Source organism: Myotis nattereri, assembly GCF_964212035.1.
Source record: "Myotis nattereri genome assembly, chromosome: 7".
Classification (NCBI taxonomy): Eukaryota; Metazoa; Chordata; class Mammalia; order Chiroptera; family Vespertilionidae; genus Myotis; species Myotis nattereri.
In genome coordinates, this window is record NC_138082.1 from 34,771,038 (window position 1) to 34,792,971 (window position 21,934).

The window sequence follows — 21,934 nt, forward strand, 5'->3', positions numbered from 1 at the left end:
GCACGTGGCCCACCATCGTGTCCTGCAGCCTGTGCCCAGCTGGCCCTCAGGACAAGAGCCACAGGGTCTCTGAGGGCCCCAGTCTGCCCGTCGGGGCTGTATTGACTAGTTTGCAGCTTTTTACCCTCAATGTATCGGTTCACCTTCATTGATCACGAAGTCTTATCGTTGAGAGTTGGAAATTGCTGTAGAAGCTCTTTAGTCTAACTTCAGGCCAATATCCCCTTCTTCTCTAGAACATCCCACATGTGTGGTTGCCACGTTTTGTGACAGGACAAGGGGACATCAGGCTCCGTGTTCTACAAATACAGCCAAATATTTTAATCCCTGGTTTTTATGTTGTTGGAATAAAAGTCTGCTTTATGCATTATTAAGATTTAAGTAATGCCTCTAGAAATACAAAAGAACTTCATTGTAAAACTGTGCACCGCAGAGTAAAATTGGATACAAAACTGATTTAATAAGTAATCAAGAAGTATGATGATTGAAGAACCAATAACCTACATCTACTGTAGCAAGCAGCGTGGCTGGGCAGATCCGGGGCAGAACACCTCCCCCCCCGCCCCCCACACACACACACATACACACACATACACACACACATACACACACATACACACACACACACACTGAGGGTGAGCTTAGAGCAGGGGTCCTCAAACTATGGCCCGCGGGCCACATGCAAATACAAATATTGTATTTATTCCCATTTTGTTTTTTTACTTCAAAATAGGATATGTGCAGTGTGCATAGGAATTTGTTCATAGTTTTTTTTTAAACTATAGTCCGGCCCTCCAACGGTCTGAGGGACAGTGAACTGGCCCCCTGTTTAAAAAGTTTGAGGACCCCTGGCTTAGAGAAAGGCTGGGTGGGTTGGGAAGCTTTTAGATGTGGGAATATCAGTGTGGGAAGGAGTAAATGACCAGGCTGAAGGTAGGAGTTTGGAAACATTCTACAGGGAACTCAGTCTCCATAGGGGGACCGTCCGCTTGATGGTTTTGATCCCCACCTCATGTCTGCATTTGTAGCATTTACAGTCGCCTCCCCATCTAAATTCTGGGTTGGTTTGGGGAGTTTTTAGAGTGTATATCCCGTAAAACCACAATGACAGCTGTAGGCCAGTTGCTTTCTGTGGATAGTGGTTCACAGATGGAAGGGGTGGCTCTCTCCAGCTGAGCGGGAGCCCTCAGGGCGCTGGCCTGAAGGAAGATTGCAGAATTTGCATCCATGGAGTTTTAGGTAGCTAAGAAGGTATGTAATACTGTTAAGTTTAGATAGCAGGTGACAGATGGTCCATCATAAGATTTAGTAAGGAATTACAAATAATACTAGAGGTGGGAAATTGTGAAAAACAATAATAGTTACACTGCAGGGCATCACGGAGACGTCAACACTGGAACGTGAACGATAGCTCAGAGCCTCTAGTGCAGCGGTTCTCAACCTGTGGGTTGCGACCCCTTTGGCGGTCTAACGACCCTTTCACAGGGGTCGCCTAAGACCTTCCTGCATATCAGATATTTACATGATGATTCATAACAGTAACAACATGACAGTTATGAAGTAGCAACGAAAATGATTTTATGGTTGGGGGTCACCACAACATGAGGAATTGTATTTAAAGGGTCTCGGCATTAGGAAGGTTGAGAACCACTGCTAGTGCCAAGAATTTCTGCGACAGGGCAGCAGGTCTCTGTCCTCCCTCTGAGGGAGGGCTGATGTGGTGTGGTTGTGTGCTCTGTGTTTGCCTTTGACCGGGACAGGCGGGCTTTGGGGATGAAGGTAAGGAACTGTGCATCACTTACAATGTCTTTGGTGCCCAGAACTCCACCTACAGCGGTGACGGCAGATCCTCTACTGTGTCCTCGTCCAGAGAGGAGAAGCTGGTTCGTTTCCATTTAAATCTTTCACATCCTCTCTCCAGAAACGACAGGTTCTATAGCATGCAACCTCGTGTGTGTGAATTCCACTCTTTTCTCTTTTAACATCTTCTTTACAGATTTTCATTTGGGTGGATTGTAAAGTCGGTTGTTGAGCAGTAATTAGTATGATATGTTTAATTCAGATGAATTGTGCTGGTCAGCTGGGTACAATGGAAGGAAGTATTTATGTGGCTGTTTGGTAGTTAGAATTAATCAGAAGGAAACAAAAAATAAGAAAGCTTGAACGTCTCTCCTCGAAAGTCCCCGGAAACAGAATTAGTGTTAGGGTGCATGCAAACTTGGTGGCAAGAAAATCAAATCCAAGTCCACTCTACACAGCAGAGTGCCTTCCCACAGATGTGCATCCGTTTTGATAGGCAAATAGTCCTCAATAGTTTAAGGGCCCTGGGAGGTGAGGCTTGCTTGTCCTAAGTCAGGTTTGTGTTCACAGCAAACACGGAGCTTGTGTAGGAAGGAGGATCACAAATGTTAGCGTTTACGTCTGGAACAGAAGACAGGCCCACCTGCCCGATACCCCTGTGCAGCGGGTGATGGGGAGAAACTCATTTTGCCAGGAAGTGTCATAACTAAGAAGTGTGCTCACCTTCAGGTGTAAACAGAGGGGGGAAAGATAGAATAAGCGGAAAGTAACCAGGTAGAGCCACAGCAGTCTGTCTCCTCGCCTCTGTCATGCCTGGTCCCCTCCTGCTTCCTGCTTTTGCCTCTGGTGCGGGGGTCGGGGGCCGGGACATTGCTGGCAGCCCCATCACTTGCTCTCTCACTTTCCAAACGCCCACCGCTGCCTCCCAGCCCCTGTTAGTAATCAACACTCCAGCCTCACTCCGGGCCCCTGTACCTTTCTTCCCCCAAGAGTTTTGAGTGAGCTGTAAGCAGAAAAATATGGGTGGGTTTTAACACCTTATTGAGTGTTAAACTATTGATGGGGTTTAACACTTTAAGAGTTTTGTGGGTATTATGTGCATTTTCTTAACTCCGGGGAATTGTTGCTATTACACAGAGCACTTTGTCCCTCAGAAAACTTCCTGCTCACTCTCCAAGCGGAGATGCTTGCTCTCCAATAGAAGATGGTGGTAGAGACCCAGTGCCCACCAGGGACTTATTCGCCACAGCTCAGCATGTGTCTGACTCACTCACATTCATGTAAGAGAAGAACCACATCCCCGGGGTGAAGTCACAAAGAGAGCTGGCCATTTGGAAGCATAAGGCTCGTCGTATGTGTCCCACCATCACGCTGCCCGGCACCCGTCACTCGCCCGCCCTCAGCATCTCCCCGCCCGTTGCTGGGCTTTTGAATTTCACTTAAATCGAATAACAGGAAGCTGTCAGTGCAGTATGTGGCACTGAAGACCTCTCTAAGGAGCATCTCCCGCCGGCCACGCCGGAGCAGACCCCGCACTGGACCGTGCAGTGTCCGGAGGCCCTTTCTCCCACGTGGCCACGTGGGCCCCGTGCTTTCAGCCCCGGAACAAGTCTCACCATTTGCGCCAAATACTAGGCAGTTCAGTTTCTTCCTGTCTAGCCCAGAATTCCACTTGCCTGCTCCGGTCATTTTGGTACCTCTTATTCAAGGTGTAGGGGGGCAGGCACAAGTTATGGGCCTTGAAGGGGTGGCGGGCATCTTAAGGTGCCACCCAGCTACCTGAACGGAACCACCTCACCTTCAGGGGCGGCCCTGTTCTTGTCTGGTTGGAGCACAGAAACGGAGCAAAGAACTTCCTCTCCCAGGGTCCTTTCGTTTGGGTAAAACATTTTATTTGGGGAAATTATTAATTTATAGAGTAGTATCCTCCAGCAATATTCTCTAGACCAGTGGTTCTCAACCTTCCTAATGCCCTGACCTTTTAATACAGTTCCTTCATGTTGTGGTGACCCCGCAATTTCATTGTTACAAATTGAACATAATTAAAGCATAGTGATTAATCACAAAACAATATGTAATTATATATGTGTTTTCCGGTGGTCTTAGACGACCCCTGTGAAAGGGTCGTTCGACCCCCAAAGGGGTCACAACCCATAGGTTGAGAACCGCTGCTCTAGACCCTTGGTCTCAGAATTACAGCGCTGACTTGGCCGTGTCTGCTGTGAGTTGTGGGTGCCTGCTTTGTGCGAATACCCAGGGGGCCACGCCAAAGACCATTTCCAATGAAATGTTCCGCTACAGAAAATAAAGGTTGATATCTCCGCAAATTCTTGGTTTTGAGCTTTTTCCCACCAAACTTTAAAAATCAGAACTCCAATTACAAAGACGTTCAACGCCCCCGTGGTCTTGCTGCCGATGGAAATAGTGAAATCTGGTTTGCCTGTGTGCTGATTCGGAAGTCCTGGTGTGGTCCCCACCGTAGTTCGTCAGTTAACAGACCGTCTTTATTTCCTTCTGATCGTCCCTCTGTCTCCCGCCCCCGGCAGTGCATGCCCGTTACCAGTTTGGCTGTAAAAGTGGTTTTGTGTGAATGTACAGTGCGGTGTGCCTTGGGGATGAAACGAAGCCACAGCCTCGTCCCCTCCGCTGTGTTCTCTGATTGCAGGGGCCGTCCTGCTCTGACCTCGGCCTTCCCCGCGGTGGCCTTGCGCCCCAAGTCCTGTTCGCCCAGAGTGGAAGCCGGGTCTGTCTCCCCTTCTCACGTCCCTGCTTCCTCCTCCTCCTTCCCTGTGTGTCATCCACGGCTGAGTGAATGTGTGGACACTCACCCTCTCCCACATGAACTCCCAGGAGCAGAGCCCAGCAGTGGTTTCCATTCACTGACTTGCTAAGGCTTTTCTCAACTGTTGAAAGCATTATCGCACATAACTTCAGACCTTATATAGAAAAGGGGGATTTAGGAAGAAGGAGGCTCTAGCGAATGGGTCTTTTCAAAAGCTCAGGGCCCCCAAATTGGTCTCTTGGGTCCCTCCTCCTCTTCCAGCAATTGTTCCCCATTTGGGGTTTCATTTGTTTTCTTAAAAAATATTTTTCTCTGGTTGGTGTGTCCAGGAAGCAATTTGGAAGGCTTTGGGGCATGATCGGCCTCCTCTGTCTCTGAGGAGGGGGGACAGCCCTGTTTCTTTGGCTCACGCTCCCCTGGCTTCCTGTTTGCACGGGCCCGCCTGCAGGCCAGCGGGTGCTGGGCCTGTGAGCTGCAGGGGGGCCCTGTCGGAGCTCCAAGTAGGGACCCAGTCATGGAGGCTGAATTGTCCTCTCCTTGTATTGTCCTGTCCCCCGCGTCGCTGGGTGACTCATCCCTGGTCATGCACATTCCAGGACTGGCCCGGTGGCCCTGTGCTGCGGGCTTTCCATGGCCTGTGCCTGGAAATGAGTCACGATGCTATTCTGGGGCTCAGTCTGCGGCCACACCAGCCTTCACGTCCCAGCACACCCTGCAGGGCTCTGGCTGGCCAGCAGCCGCAGGCCGACAGCTCCTTGTGTGTCGTGAAGGCTGCTCCCGGCACCCTCTGCTAGAAATAAGTGCACTGCCGCTCCCTCTCCCTGCGTGGACGTGTGTGGATTAACACTCCTCCATGCTTTCTTAACCTGGGGTTTGACTGCGGGTTTGGTTGCTCTTGTGGGTGTTGTTTACCTTGTCACCATTCTGCCTCATCCCCTCACACCTTCTTCCAGGAATACCTGGAAAGAAATGACAAGAAAATAGTCATATTTCAAAGATGCTGGGGAAGTATAGTGTTTTAAAGTTAACAATCATCTTGCATTTCTCTTTCCTGTAAACTTGCGTTTGTATCTATCAAATACACTGAAAACATCGACTTCTTCTAACTGTCGCACAACACTTTGGCTGCCATGCTAACCGAAAGTATCTGATTACCTGGCTTGGGATGTGTTGCCCTTTTTGTCAAGACTTTTAAAACCTGCCATTTACTTCCATCCTCCAGCCCTCCTGTCTGTACAGCGCTGCCCGGCCAGCGGGGAGTTCCCGGGTGCGTGTGCTCGCCCCCCCTCCAGGCCTCTCTGCCCGCCCCGTCGTGCCCCCACTGCGCATGCACGCCCCACCCCGCACACCTGCATCTGTCAGCAGCCCTGCTGGGATGACCTGCCGGTGACATGGCGCTCACACCTGCATGGTGTCTGTCACCTTTGGCCAGATCTGGGTTTTATTCTCCCCACAGCTGACAGTAACTGTCACCCGGCTTCCGTCCCCAGGAAGGCAGTGTTTGTCTAGCCTTGCTGGACAGGAATGGAGCAAGGTAACGTTTACTCAATTCATTGGCAGAAAGAAAGGCGGTTTTTTATTGCTTTGGTGTAACATTAACAGGTATTAATCCGTTGTGTGCTGTATTACCTTGGAAATTTCCAGTTTTAAATACAAGGTACTTATGTGAGTGGGAAACTTAAATATTCAAAGTGGCTATGCTGAGTGGTTAATAACTTTCTGAATCTCCACCAGATTGCACACTTGTGAATTAGACACGTCACTGGCTGAGCAAACCAGCTGTGTCAGGGGAAACGGGAAATGGGAGGCCCTTTGAGCTGGGCAAAGGCTGACATGGCCAGTCACAGTATTATAAACTCCTGTTACCCTTGGTGTTTCATTACATGGGATTTTCATGTTAATCAGATATTCTGTTTTCTAGTTCACACATTTTAAATAATTATAAAAATCAAACTGCAATCAATGTCCTATTTTGTTCCGAAGCCACTTCATATTAGAGTCATTTTCTAAACGCCGGGTACAAGAATGCCGTGATGAAAGTCAGGATATTTGAATGATCTGCTCAGCTAAATCTGGGCTCACAGGTTTTCACTCAGCGAGGCGTCTTTTTCAGAGTCATAGGTTGAAAGAGCCTACTGGTGTCAGCAGCAGCTAAACGTCTCTCCCTTGGGTTTTGCACATCCCTGCCCTGCTCCCCAGCACTCGCCCTGGGACGGTAGCTTTGAGCCCTCCCTGCATGCCTTCCCTCTCGGTGTCTTTCAGGACGCGCTCCCGGCATGTGCCGGTCTGCCTCGGCTTGTGTTGCGGAGTTTTCTGGGCGCCAGGAGAGAGGAAGGCGCCCTGTCCTGACAGTCTGTTTTCCACAGGCGTCTGTGTTCGGGGACGGCAGTCTCGGTGGGCCTCGGCGGGGAAGCGCCTCTGGTTCCTATGCTGTAAGGCGCTGTCTGTGCTCCCAGAGCTTCCTCCCGTCTGCTGCATGACCTGGGGGGCTCGCCCCGCCCGGCACCGTTCAGCCCCAGGGATAACTGGCCTAGGTCACAGGGAGGAAGGACTGTCTCGTCCCAATTTCCCATGGACGAAGGGGCATGGACAATGGGAATCACGAAGCCTGTGGGCGTTAGTTCCCTGTCCTCACTCATTGCAGTCACAGGGAGGAGACTGACCCGGGCTGAGCTTCATCAGCTCTTTCCCTGCCACAGGCAGACAGTACGTAAGTAGTGAAGGGGTTGGTCTTAGGAGGAGGAAGAGGACTCAGACAGGCCACCGGTTATTTCCACCTCTGGATCATCGAGGACGATGAACACATTCAAAGACTCAGAACATTACACGGATGCCATTTCCTCATTTTATTTTGCCTTCCCCCCACTTCAAAGGATTGGAAATGGTATTTCAGTAAAGGTGTGGTAGTTGTACATGAAATACTTGTTGAATGAAAAAACTGGGTGAGTGAATGAGTGGGTGATAGAGGTGAGCATATAGAGAAATGAACAGTCAGTCCCGGGAAGCGAGGAAGCTAATGAGCCCCTCCCACAGACCAGTGGAAACGGAGCATCAGCCCTAACCAGCCCTCCCCATGGTCAGCAGTTCTGCATCCCAGGGCACCCCCACAAAGTCCCATAAAAATGCACCACGCCCCACGTGCAATAAAATGGCTTCCTAAGAAATACTTGAAAGTGTTTTTTTAATTTTGCTTTCCAAAATGATTGGCTACTTCATAAATTAGTTACATAATCCAATTTTATGATTTTTTCTATTTCTCCAATCATCATGAATATTCAGAGATTCTTACAAAGTAACCAGTAACATCTACAGTTTTCTTTAGAATGTGATTTTTATGAATATTATATCTAATAATTAACGAACATCGCATTAGTTTTTGTTGACATCTAATGAGACATTTACCAATTTTATGTTGCATAACATCTTTCATGTGGTGGAGCCCGCTTTTCCCAGTTCTTAGGTATTTGTGTAGGCCATTACGAAGTTCATAAAGCTCATGGGTGAAACAGCTTTAGGTCATATGTGATGGATAAGTGCCACTAAATGACTTTCTTTTATCAGAAGAGACAGCATACTCATTCTTTAAGAGAACGAGACTTCCCCAACAGCTACGTTTCCTGTGGCCCAAGTAGAACTTCTGGTGTCTGGTGGGACGTGTGCCATAGATTCTCTTTAAATGCCGCCTCTGTGGCTGGACTTTTCTGGAGTAGCTGACCTTGGCCCTCAGAGGCAGTAGCTCCTGTATGTCCAGCCTCCGGTAGGACTCGCCTCGCGGGAGCGGCTTTCCTGGAGTGAAGGAAATGAAAGGCCTTCTCGTCCCTAAAATAGGGCCGCGTGTCCCTGGAATCCCACCATGCAGACAAATTAGAGAATAAGAAGAAATTCTTTCCCGGCTGAATAGTGCCCTCCCACGCGCGAGGAGCTCAGCACGCGTTTGTTTCTTCAGTTGAATAAGTTGAACCCTGGGGTCAGACTTCTCGGAAGAGATCTTGGGGCGTCAGCTCTGTTCTCAGCAGCAAACCAGCTGGCTGAGTGGGAGGAAGGTTCAAGAGCTCCCACCTCCCACCCCATCTCACCAGCCTCACGGTCCCTCTCCACGTGGACAGGGGGCCCCTTTCAGGGTGGGGCTTGGCAGAGCTCCCCCAGGCTCTCTGCCCAGAGAGTAGCTGTGGCCACTGATAAATACACACATCTTGTGAGCAAGTTCGGGGCCCACCCTCTCCAGAACCCCGAGAGCGACCTCAGAGCCCAGGCTGCCCCCAGCCTGCCCGGGACAGCATTGCTCTAGGAGGACCCCTCTCGCCTCCATTCTCCCAAGACGTTAGCCTCCACCACAAGACGTGTTTTCAGCTAAGTGACTTCATTAGCATGAGATTGAATGACTGGTTCTGGAAAGTAGAGCTGTTTTGCTTGAAAACCTGGCTGCTTTACGCCTCCCTTGCCATTACCAAGCCCTGTGCGTGGTGCAGAAGGACGCATGGCTGCGTGTGCAGTGGCTCTCGGTTGTTTGACACGCCGGGCAGCGATCAGGAACCGGGCAGCGATCAGGAACCGTGGGCGGTCTTTCTAGCAGAAGAGTGAGAGGCAGGCGGGGAAACGCCCACCGTGCGTCCTCCCTTAGCCCTCGGTGCCTGGTGGGGTCCGGGTCCTCACTTCCCGTCACAGATGACAGGCTGAGTCACTTTTCCAAAGTCTCATGGCCACCAGCCGATGGAGTCTGGACCGGAACTCAGATCTTTCCAACTTCCCTCAGCCCCTTGTGCATCACACTAACTCCCAAACAAAGGCAGCTCCGGGCGGCACGCGGACCATCGCGACAGTTTCTGCCTAGGAGTTGGGGCGGCTTGGGCTGGCAGTAAGCTCAGAACACTCTGCCTTCTCTCTGCACCCTGAACCAGGATGCGGGTGACAGGAACTGGCAGGACTTGTCTGCCGGAGGAAGTCTCCTCTCTCATATCTGCAAACCCAAAGGCGACGTCTTCTGCCTTAAGGTGCAATTAGGTATTTTCTTTTATTTTGCACAGTAAAGCTACAAGAGGAGGCTAGTGATGCTGTACATTTCTCGTATGTCCCGTATGGCCATGGCTCTTACATACCATTGTCGGTGCACCTGAGACACCGTCTTGCCTGTGAGTGTGTGTGACTAAATGAAATTTTTCATTCAACAAGTATTTTCTGAGTGCACACTGTGTGCCAGGCCTTACCTGGTCCCTGGGATTCAGAATGATATCAATGCCGTCCTCACCCTTAGGGAATCACATCTGCTGGGAAAACAGGCCCATGAAGAGCTGGTGTTTAAGATGACAATGGCGAGCACCCCAGCGCTCTGGCCCCTGTAATGTGCATGGGGTAACTCCTGCGGGTGTCCCGGTGGGTGCCCTGTGTCTGTGTCGGGAAGCGCCCCCCGCAGGGCTGCTCCTCTGGCCGGGCCAAGCCTGCTGGACGCCCGTGATCCCACCCTGCCGTGCTCGAGAGGAAAGTAAGAATTTGAAAACAACAGCAGCAAGGAAACATGAAACGTATCTAGGATGAGGACAGACGTGACCACAAATCGAAGTTGAGAGGGTGTGGCCTCCAGATAAGCTGGAGTTTTCCTTTCCCGGGAGAGGGTTTAGGTAGGGGACAGGCAGATCGATGCCTGTCTTTTGTCTGAACCTGAACTCTTACTGTGCTTCCACTTGGGAAGAAGGTAGAGAAGCCAGCATTCCCCTTGACCAGCCCCGGGCCGTGTCTGCTCTCCGCGCTCCGTGCAGGGCCGGGAGGCGGCTCACGTTCTCAGACGTCCTTCCCACAGCAGTGAGGCGGCCCTCTGCACCCACCAGGCGCGACTCCACGCCACGTCCTCGGGGGCTTTGTGTCACTTCCTCCTTACTAACCAAGCGTTCTGTGTTCTTCTGACGTGATGACGAATGGTTTCGCTCAGTGGGAAGCCTGCTCCATGCTCACCTCTCGTCTGCGTTGCACGGGGCTGCCTCTCAGCTAACAGCCCCAAATGGGGCCTCTATCCTCCATGCATCTCTGCTAACCTGTCCCTTTCTCTCTGCCTGCCTGCGGCCCACCGGGCTGTGCACACAGCCCTCGGAGCACAGCGGCCACCTCAACTCCAGCTCCCGCGCCTCCTCCAGAGCCAGCTCGGCGCGGGCCAGCCCAGTGGTGAGTGTGCCTCTGTCTGCTGCCTCTCTCCCTCCTCACCTGTCTGTCCTCTGTCCGCCTCCACAAGCCTGGACGCAGGAGAAGGTAGCAGGGCTTCTTTAATCTGTTATGTCTAAGTACAAACACAAGTGCGGGGGGCGGGGCGGGGCACTACCCAGTTTGGAGTATTACTATTTGGTGATCCCGGAATTGCATTGCAGAGTTTCTAAAGGACCGGGTGAGGGCTGTTTAAACAGCGGGGCTGGGAGGTGGATCTTACTAGGAAGAGGGAGCTTTGAACAGTGGGGGGAGTGTAGTCATGTGCATCAGTGTGTTGTTTTTTATTATTTGAAAACTGGAAGGATTGACTTAACTTTCTGTTTGACATGTTACTTGTTCGACCCGGGTGGTTTTTCCACGCGGTGTGGGCCTGACAGTCCGCGGCATCCCTAGCTGTGCTCGGTCCCCACCACCCCGCCACCCCCGGGGGTCTCAACCTCTTCAGTGTGTGCGAAACCACAGGATGCACTCCTGTTGGTCACTCGGCATGGAATGACCTGTGTTTTGCTTCGGAAAATAAGGGGCCCTACTATCTAGTCCCCATCCTTGGAGTGTCATCATTACGCGTTTCCCTGAGTCTTTGGAACATCAGGCACTTTCACCTCATCGGATGCTTTGTATGTGGCTGCTACACATTCTTTGAACAATAAGGGATTTATAGGGTGGTTTTGCCCGGGGACTCCTGGGGCTGGGGGAGGCTGGCCGTGACCAAGGGAGGGGTGCTCAGTGAGCAGGAGCGGGGCCACAGTAAACCCTGGACACAGGAAAGAAAGCTGGGCAGCGTGGGTCCGTTTTCTCCACTCCTCCATCATGGAGACGCTCGAGTGTGGTTCTGAACTCAGTTAGGCCGTGCTCCTGGCAGTCCGAGAAGAGGCCTGGAGCTGAGCTCTCCGTGGCACACGTGGCCACGAGCACTGGTGGCTTGTATGTTCTTTAAATTAGATGCAGTCTTTTAAAGTCACGAGGGTCCCTACCAAATGCAGCTGTCAGCTGCTTCTGGGGAAGCAGGCAAAGGGACCCCTGGAGACTGGGCTCATATTGCTGAATGGGGTGGGTGGGCGGCCCTGGTGCTCCCTCCCTGGGTCCTGCCTCCGTGCCAGTCACCTCTGGGCTTGCACTGGTGTGTTCCTGGTAGTGGAGAAATGTCCCTCTCCACCATTACCCAGCGGGGGTGAGAAAACAGCAGATGGGTCAAGGCGGTGGGTGTTAGAACAGAAGATGTCCCCAGCGTGGGCTGCAGGCACCACCTCTGTGCCCGTGTCACCTGCCCGCCCACCCTCACCGCCACTGGAGCCTCCCACCCATCCTGGAGACCAGGCGTGAGGGGACCAGGAGAAGCCGCGTCCTGAACGCACTCGGCCGGGCGGTAAGGACACCCCTCCAGGCCAGGTGCTCATCACTCGCCAGCACCCATCGGGCAGGAAGAGCGAGATACTCAGCTGTTCAAGATCATGTAACTTCCGTTTTTAAAATCTGGCAAAGCTGCTTCTTACAGATGTTGCAAAATGACCAAAGGGCACTATTTTCGAACTCAAATTCCTGCTGACTGAGGCCGGCACACCTGCCGGCCCCCAGGGCGAGCCTCCTCCCAGCTCGGCTCTTCCCTAGGTTTTCACACATCAACTCACCTGTGTGAAACCTTCCAACTCCTCGGAAGAAACATTCTCCATGGAAGTTAATGGCAAGCCCATCCTCCTTTTGGAAAGAAGGAGTCACAGCTGACCAGCGAAGTCTGTGGCTCCACTTGCAAAGGGCCCTGGCCCCTGAGCACACGGCATTGTAAAACCTGTGGTTATCTGACGTTCAGGTTTATTCAGGCATCGTGATGACGCCACAGAATAACAGGCTCAACCTAGTCAGACTGAAGAGACTGAAATCAGATAGAGATTTCTTTGTCAGAAGCTTCTAAATTGTGACAAATTTACTCCCATATCACAGGTTTAGTGGATGCCCATAAGCAGAGGGGAGCGTGAAATGTGCCTGGTGTCCCCAGGGTCTGGTGACCAGAGCTGGGTGTCCCTGCAACTGAGGCCCAGTGAGGTCTCCACCCTTGGGAGCTGTGGGTGGGGTCGCAGCTTTTTCTGCAGGTGCCATCAGGGAAAGAAGCACAATGGGTGGAGGGCCCTCACCGTTATAAATCTTGCCTTTTAACTGAGGGTCTGGCTGAGGAGACTTCAGACTGCACTGGCCCCTTCCGCCAGTTCCAAAACTCACGGCCGGGCGACCAGTTGAGAGGGACTGTGCAGTGACATTGTTTCTGTGACCCCGTTGCCCATTCAGGGTCAGGGTGCTGGCTGGGGGGAGGTAGTTTGGGGACACCGTGAGGAAAAGTCCTTTGTGCCTGGCCCCTGTTCCTGTGCTGGGGTCTCTCTGTGCCCACAGACTGTACTCTAGGGAGGTAGGCAGGCCAGATGGTGTATGAAGACCCTGAAATTTTACACCTCACCAGACGCTGTGGTTAAGTGAGTCTGCATAGTAAACTCATTTATAGGATGTTAGAAGGCTGGAGTTAAATATTTAATGTACTGCTTTCAGCATTTGTTTTTCAAAGGAAGAGTTGCCATAATTTAAAATTTCACAGAAGTATTTTTAGAAGTGACTCTTTCCAGTAGATTTGTAACAGCTGTGTTTTGTATGCACCCAATTGTGGCTGAAATCCTGTACGTCATTCCTAAACCTATTACTATGAGGTGGCCACACTGACCTACAGTGTTTAGTATCGCTCAGGAGATGAAAGTCATGAATGCAGTCGGCTGCAAGATATGTGGCCGCTGTCGCCCTTCCACGAATGAGACGTCCATGCTGGTGTGGCCGGGCCTGTCCCTGGTCTCACTGCTCACGTCCACACCATGTCGTCGGGTTCCGTTCATCCGCCTGGGCAGCAGCCATCATGCTGTTCCTTTGTTTTGACTCTTTGTATATTATTTCCAGAGATAAACTGCTGAGCTTTGTGTCAAAATTAAACACACCATCTGGGTTACGTTGTTTGGGGGAGAAAGGAAGGGACTGCTTTATTAAAGTGGGTGCAGCTGCCTGACAGCTTGGCGCACTGCCATCTAGTGGGAGCCCCGGGCACTGCAACAGCTTCATGCTGCTCTGTCCATTTCCCGGGGCTCCAGGTACTTGGGTCTCAGGAAGGCGGGCAAACACCACCCACCCCTTGCCACTCAGAAAGCAGACAGAACACATGTACTCTAATATGTAGAATAGAGATTGGCAGCAACAGTTAGGCATAGATTGGCTATAACTTTCCTTGAGAACGTCATTTTTCTACGTGATCTCTATTAAAAACATCAGTGTTCACATTCTGAGTCCATTACCTATTTCAGAGCAAAGGCCTTTTTAAAACTTTTTTAAACTTGTTTTAAAATTAAAGAGAAAACTATGATTTTAGGGGTTTTTTTCTTCCTCATTTGCTCTTTGGCGAATTACAAACACAATATTTGCGTTTTGGGTACAGGCGAAATGACGCAGAGCGAAGCTGGCCTAAAGTCCCTATGTGACCAATACTTGTGCTCTGTGTCTGTTCTTTCTTATCTTTCTTGCAAGAAATACTAAAAAAATAAAATGTGGAGCCCTTTTATAGGGACAGATACCTTTGAAGGTGAACGTGGGATTTCTGGGGCTTCACTTAGCTACACAGTCTTCGCCTGTCGCTGATGACCAGTCAGAAAAGCTACCACTCAACCACGAAGCGAAGCAGCAGCGGGCTTCTCCACATAGCTTGACGGTCTATTAAATGGGGCCGCCTTCTTCCACTAAGAGTTAAGTTACTCTTTTTATTTTCATCTCATTATTGTTTGTTCTGCAAATTAGCTTATTTGGGGGATTGAAGGCCTTGGGCCCAGCTGGTTTAATGAATTGATTTCCAGCAAACCGGGTGCTTGACAGTTAGCTTCTCCTTGGTTATTTGAAATGTTTTTCTCTATTGTTGAAAGTATTACAGATGTCCCCTTCGTTTTTCCCATTGACCCCCTCCACCCCGCCGCCGCCCCTCCCAGGCCTTCACCACTCTATTATCTCTGTCCATGTATGCGTATAAGTTCCCCAATTAATCACTGCCCACCCACACACCCACCCCCGCCTTTCCTCTGAAATTCATCAGTCTTTTGAAATTTTCAGTAATGTTATTCCCAAGTGGAGAGAAGACCCACCCCTGAAGGGCTAAAGTCATCACAGCTCAGAGCTGGGGTACAGGGTGGTGATATAGAACCCTCTCGATCGAGGCCACCTCGATTCCCAGAATATCTAGTCAGGCCGAGGTGGCACGCACATCTGAAAACATAACAGTTCTAGATGTGCACTCTTACACGTGCAGGTGGTGTGGCACGCGGCTGGAATGTCAGAGCTCCATAATGGGATGTAACTGCCAAGCTGAGTGAAAAGGGCGCCTGTGGGCAAGAGTTCTGGAAAGCTCCCATGAGACACCGTTTTGCCCTGGTCTCTGAAGGACAGCCGGCTGTGGGCACAGGAGAGTGCTCTGGCACAGGGAGCCCCAGGATCTGAAGCCCCACCCCAGGGCGTGAGGCCGGCCCGAGGGACATGGTCCCTGCTCTTGTTTCCCCTCCTGCTCTTCCGAAACTAAGGAGACTCAGACGAGAGCAGAGTTCCTCCTTGGAGGCCCAGGTGCGGGCGGGCAGGTGACAACAGGTGCTCTGGGAGCCAGATCCCGGGGTGAACTTGGGTCTGTCGAGCTTGGCCATTCTGAGCTGAGAACTGGTTTGGAATTGCCTCCTTTCGGAAAGACCGAGCATGTTGTCAGGTTTCATTCACCCCCTTGGTTGGTGATTAGCTGTCACGCTTTGCTGTGTCATTTTACTGGTCCATTCAGGCATCCTCCTCTCAGAGAGCAAGTTGAGGTGCAGGTTTGGAGGAGAGAAGGTGGCAGGTGGTGAGCCTTCTTGGTGGGGGACAGGCTAGTGAGAGCCTGCTGCCCAGCGTGGGCCCAGGGCGCACACAGGACGGGAAGTGGCCATGTTTGCAGGGCGTCACTGCCTTGACATCCTGACCAGTATTTAGCACCTGCGCCCGAATGCTGCCCCACAGGCAGCGTCACTGTCACAGTTCCTGTGTTCACGAGCCTCTCCGCATGGCCTGGGCCCCAGCTCCGTGGGGAGGTCTCAGCCCAGAGTCTGGACCGGCTGTGGGGCACGCATGCAGAGGTCTGAGGGTCCCCAGTCACTGATGAGGCTGACTGGCTCAGCCGTGCTCTGCCCTCACCAGTTCGTCGCAGTGGATCCCAGGCCTCGAATGGAAGAAACTCTGAGCTTCCGGAGGCAGATTGGAGACATGACGGGGAAAGCATGATGAATGGCGGCTTTCCCCGGGGAGTTTGGAGACGGCTGAGCACAGGGTTTCCTCATCCTCTGTGACCTTCCAGTGGGCTGTGGAGAGGATCCCTCTGTGTACCAAAAAAGGGAAAAAGGAAAAGAAACGTTTCTTTTGTTGGACACTGAGCAGAGAAAGAAGTAGTGCCATTGTCAGCGTGGCCTCTTCCTGAGACCTCTTGAGGCGAAGGGTGGCCAGGTTGCTCTTCATGCATCCGCGTGGCTGCTCTCGTCCCGTCCCACCGGGACGCCTACCTGCCGAAGGGAGAAGACGGGCCTTGGAACCACATACAAACAGCAAAGCTGAGAAAAGGCAAATGCTTGGGGCCCCACTTTTTACCTGGCAAAGTCTCCTGTACCTTCAGCCCCCCCTCTCCCGTGCCCCCCAACCAGCCTCCCACATCTGGCACTCACCTCCAGATGTTTGAACCAGAAGGTTCACACTGACCCAGTCACTGAAGAAACGGCTACAGCTGGCTCGCTGCTTTCTCTTGCTTCAGAGGCCACGCTCAGTGCGAGTGGAAATGAACACTCCGTGGTTGCACCTTCCAGCCCCAGGACCCCCATGTTCTCGCTGTCTAGTCACAGTGGCTGCAGAGGGTAGACAGGTGTGGGGCGTGCGGTCCCCTCCTGTGCGGACACAGACCTGCACACCGAGCTGCAGGAATCGGAAAGTAAACGGGCTCAACCGAGTTCCTGAGCAAGCTCCTCACCGTGGGCCTTCCTGCGATCGCTGTGTGGTTTCGGCGTCATGACGTTCCGGTGGAAACCGTAACAGTTGAGAAGCCTGGCTCCCTGAGCCGCTGTGGGCAGTGTCTGTGTTGCCTGGCATAGGCATATCAGAGGGTCTCATGGGCAAAGTGGTTTTTAAACTACAAAGGGAACTATTGTGTTACCATCTTACCCTCCATCTCAATTATCCATTTAAAGCCTATGTTTAATATTTGTGCATTTTCCTCTCCAGGTTGAAGAGAGACCAGAAAAAGATTTCACTGAGAAGGTGAGGAATTTCTATAAGCCTTTATATTATGTCATTAATGAACCTAGTGGGTCCCAAAATGTATGAGTAAAACTAACAAGAAAATACGTTGCTTGACCTTTAATAAAGGTCTTCACCAGTGAGTGAACAGGACAGTGTGGGCCACCAGCCAGCGTCACAGCCTTGGGGGAGGGGTCCCCGGGGGTCACTTCCAGTTTGTGCGTTAAACCCTCGGAACAGTGACGGATGGTAGGGTGAATGCCAGTTCCCGGCACCGTGGGCCCCTCAGTGTGCAGCTGTCTGTACTGGCTTCCGCAAGCCCACGGAAGGTGTTCCAAGTGGGAGACTGAATTCCAGTGAAGGTCCCGTGCAGGGAATTTGGGTTTTGTCTAAAATCGTGTCTGATTCTTGCCATGCTCTAGGGGTCTCGTAACCTGCCCGGCCTGTCTGCAGCCACACTGGCCTCGCTGGGCGGCACCTCCTCCCGGAGGGGGAGCGGGGACACCTCCATCTCCATCGACACCGAGGCGTCCATTAGGGAGATCAAGGTAAAGCTCTACTAATGACCCTTTATTCAGATCTGTCTCCAAGGGGGAAAAAGGCTTAATTCCTAAAGTGCCAGATGTTTTTTCTCAGTCCTGTCTCCTCTGCCTCCATAAACAGGTGTTCTCGTAACACCAAGACCCAGCGCAGACCTGGTCGCCCCAGGCGGCCGTCCCTGCCTGCCCCACCCCAGCAGGGCCCATCTGCACCCAGGCCTCTGCTCCCCCTCAGCTCTGGGGCACACCTGTGCCAGCACTCACCACGCTACACAGAGGTGCTGGGCCACTCTGTCCGCCTGCCCTCTGCACACCTCTGCCCATTCCTTCTGTGTCACACACCTTCAGGAGACCTCACCACGCTGTTCGAGTGGCTTTTTCCTCTTCCGCTGGGATGTGGACACTGTTCTCTGTACCATCCTCAACACTGGGTGTGAGACGGGAATGCAGTGCTGTTGTTAAAGTACCTGCATCTGAAAGGAGCCCACGCAGAGGGCAGGTGTGTCCTCCGAGAGCAGAGGAGGAGCTCCGAGCTTCAGATTTGGCTTCATCTATGGAAGCGCTTTCTAATAATTAAACTGCATAAAAGAGAACCAGCTGCCACGGGGGCTTTCTGAACCGCTGGGGGCCCGTTTGCCAGGGAGGCCAGAGGAGAGATTTAAGTCTCAGCGGGGGTGGACCAGGTCCCTCGAAAGTGCCTGGCGAGGCCTGTGCTTCATACGAGTATCTTTTTACTGTTCTTCCTAACATGTGCCCTGGGCCAACCCCGGGCCGCCTGCAGCTCTGTTCATTCCTGTGCTCCACTAATGCCATATTTGCTGTTTGCTGCAATCCGGGTTTGTCTCTGCCCCCAGGTTGTGAGCACCAGTCATTTGTTCAACAAGTGCTTATGGAGCATCGGGCTCCCACAGATGCCAGGCACAGGGATGTGGTGGTGAAGGGGACGGGCGGAGTGGGCCCGGGGCTCCGTGATGCAGGGCACAGGCGTGCTGGCTTCTGTCTCTGGTGTCGCACTGTATCCAGCACAGAGTAGAACTCTAGGAGCTGGAGTGCACCCTTAACCACAAGGAATATGTCTTGTTCCATTTTCTGAATCTTTTTTGCCTGTCTTACAAAATTATGCAAATATACCATATGAGATAGACCTCAGCTTTATAAAATCTTGTGACAATACCTGAATTTTAATCTTTGTAACATGGAAATTTCTTTTATTTTTCTCCAACTCTTTGGAAGGCAGCTATGCTCACCACTATACCACCAACGCAACCTTCTCTCCAACTCTTTAAAAAAAAACAACAACAGCCCTAACTGGTTTGGCTCAGTGAATAGAGCGTCGGCCTGCAGACTGAAGGGTCCCAGGTTCGATTCTGGTCAAGGGCATGTACCGTGGTTGCGGGCACATCCCCAGTAGGAGGTGTGCAGGAGGCAGCTGATCGATGTTTCTCTCTCATCGATGTTTCTAACTCTCTATTCCTCTCCCTTCCTCACTCTCTAAAATCAATGCAAACATATTGGGGAGGGGTGGGAGAAGAAGGAAGTCACTGCTCAGACTGTTAGAGGAGGCCGCCCAGAAGCAGGAAGCTCTTGCCTCTGTCTTTGTGGTCTTGTCCACCTCTCCCTTGACATCACTTGCCTTTCTTGCCATCCCCCCAGGAGCTCAGTGAGTTAAAGGACCAGATTCAGGATGTGGAAGGCAAATATATGCAGGGACTGAAACAGATGAAGGTACCAGTGGATGGAGTGTGGGCTCATGACATTAACCTAGCTTAACCTAAAAACATCCTAAAGGAGACGTTCAAAGCGCATGCTAACCCTACTGACGCCCCAGATTCCAAATGGGGAGAGCTACATGGTGTGTGCACGCTGCATGTCTTTGTGAAGCCTTTGAACCAAGAAAAAGCTACTAACACGTTTCCTGATTCACATCTTGTCCTCACGCAGCCCTCCTCCCCGGCTGAAACCAGGAGCAAGCAGACAGGCGAAGAGGGGTTTTTTGTTTTCTCCGCTTTCCATAGCGGTTACGTACACACACCGCCTTACTTCATCTGCCTCGCCACATATCTGATGTCTGCAGTAACACAGTCCCTGTGGCCATGCTTAGAAACACCCGAGTCATTTGCATGTTGTCACGCTGTACTGATTGGAGCAGTGTCTGAAAGCGCCTCGTGTTGGGTTTATTTGCGTATTAGGGCGTGGAATCACTCTGTTGTTCCAACCAGGACATTTAGTTGTCATTCCTGGAACAGTCAGGGCCTGTGTCCTGTCTTTGGTAGGCAGCCTTGGCAGACCACGATCTCGCAATAGAAGGTAGACCTGTCACTTCCCCGAGCTCCCCAGAAAGGACCCCCCAGTATCGCAGGGGCATCAGAGCAGAGGTGACAAATCACACAACGAATCGCTTTCATATTTGTCGCCTCTTTTTAAAAAGAAAAATTAAGACCCTGGCCTTTAACTCACAAGAAGGGAGCCAGTGAGGCAGCCCAGGAATCACTGGTCCCACCCAAAACCGTTGCCCTGGTTTGCGAGCGCAGGTGAGACCAGCACTGGCCCCTGACAGCTGACCAAGCAGCGCCAGCCTCCTTTAGCTTTAGGTGGCTTACAGCCGGGCGCTCTGCTCTCGCCTCCGAAGTCGCCTTCCCTGCTCTCTGTTTTGGGAGCTAAATGCCACTGTGCTCTCTCGGCTGCCTGCCCTCCGAGGGCGGGAGCCACGTGAGGGCCCTGCGTGCTCTCCCCTGGGCGGTCCTCTCACAGGATGGCCTCTGTCTTTCCAGGGCCACCCGCTGAGGCCTGTGTGCCTGGTGTAGTTTTCCTGTGGGTTGAGAATCTGAAATTCCACTTCATCCTTTCCTGGTTCATGGGTACAGACAAGGATCTCTGGTAGCTCAGGGCAGGGGTTTGCTTCTCTCAGAGAAGCTGGCGCGGTCCCCAGTTCTCGCCACGTCACTTGAACGATGACTTCAGAAACCTGTTGAACCGCCTGACCCACTCCAGGCAGCTGCTGCATCATGGGGTTGGGACTCACTGCCTGTGACCAGACCCTGTCCATCAGGCGTCTCCCTGGTCCTGTGACTGTGTAAACCATCTTCATCCCTGGGCACAGCTAACAACTAACTTCCTGAGTGCCGAGAATTTGATCACATTGAAAGGGAGGCATTTCTATGCGTTTGAAATTGCCGTGTGTTTCCTGTTTTGATCCATTTGCTCTAAGAAAGTCTAAATTTAGAGCTGAATTGTTTGTTTTTAAGAATGCCGGACTAAACTTTGTGGTTTTTTTTGTTTTGTTTTCTTACTATAATTTCAACAATATGGCCTGGCTTCTGCAGGACTCTCTAGCAGAAGTGGAAGAGAAGTATAAGAAGGCGATGGTTTCCAACGCCCAGCTGGACAATGAGAAGATGAACTACATGTACCAGGTCGATACCCTGAAGGACACGCTGCTGGAGCTGGAGGAACAGCTGGCGGAGTCTAGGCGGCAGTATGAGGAGAAAAGCAAAGTAAGCTTCAGTGTAGTGAGAACGGTAGAACAGATACGTAAATGTATGTACTTGTATATGGTGTGTACATATATGGTGTGTCGGTGTGGTTGTGTGTCGGGGGGGGTGTTTTCCAGGTTCCATAAAAGTCTGAGTTTTCTTTTTAATAATTTTTTTCATTTTCAATGCATGTATGTGTGTTTATTTTATTTTTTTATTGGTTTTAGAGAGAGAGGATGGGAGAGGGAGAGAAACATCAATTGGCTGTCTCCTGCAAGCCCCCTACTGGGGATCAAGCCCACAACCTAGGCATGTGCCCTCCTGGGAATCAAACAGAGAACGGAGAGCCATGTTGCCAGGTCTCTGGAGTGAGTCTTGTAAAGGGGAGGGTCTGAGGCGGGGGGAAGGGTAGGGGGGCGCTGCCAAGCTCTTCTGCTGCCCCCACCTTTTCTGTTTGGTCCCTGGAGGGCAGAGTTGGTCAGCCTCTGTTAAAGAGATAGGCTGACCAAAGTAGGCATATTTAGCCCCCTTTTTAACCCAAAGGGTATTCCCTGTCATATTTCAAAGTTAGGGATACTTTTAGTATAAATCCTTTGCAAAGCTGGGTCCTCACTGGGGCCCTCGGCACAGCCAGCTCCGTGGACAACAGCAGTCAGTCACCTTCACGGAGACCCTTCCTAGGGCATTATCTCCTAGAGAGGAGCCAGGAAACGCTGTCCGTTCCATCAACTGCAATAATTTTATAGTAAACCACAGGGTGTCTTCTAGAAAGTCCAGAGAAATGGGTTCATGGTGTTCAAAAGGCCTTGGACACTGTGCTGACGTGGTCCCAGGTCATGCGT

The 21,934-nt window shown here is 51.6% G+C and overlaps 1 protein-coding gene across 21 annotated transcripts in view; it reads left to right on the plus strand.

Annotated features, from left to right (window-relative positions):
- Window positions 1-21,934, plus strand: part of LRRFIP1 (LRR binding FLII interacting protein 1) — a 112,813-nt gene that overhangs the window by 71,174 nt on the left and 19,705 nt on the right. For 7 of the 21 annotated variants that reach the window (XM_081095820.1, XM_081095812.1, XM_081095827.1 and 4 more), the window contains 4 exons: window positions 10,658-10,735; window positions 17,066-17,101; window positions 17,503-17,628; window positions 20,943-21,113. In XM_081095820.1, the coding sequence (XP_080951946.1) occupies window positions 10,658-10,735; window positions 17,066-17,101; window positions 17,503-17,628; window positions 20,943-21,113 (411 nt within the window). Of the gene's footprint in view, window positions 1-5,804; window positions 5,850-6,948; window positions 7,015-10,657; window positions 10,736-17,065; window positions 17,102-17,502; window positions 17,629-19,272; window positions 19,345-20,891; window positions 21,114-21,934 lie in introns of those variants that run through there. The other 14 variants (XM_081095817.1, XM_081095832.1, XM_081095828.1 and 11 more) reach the window with 4 other exon arrangements.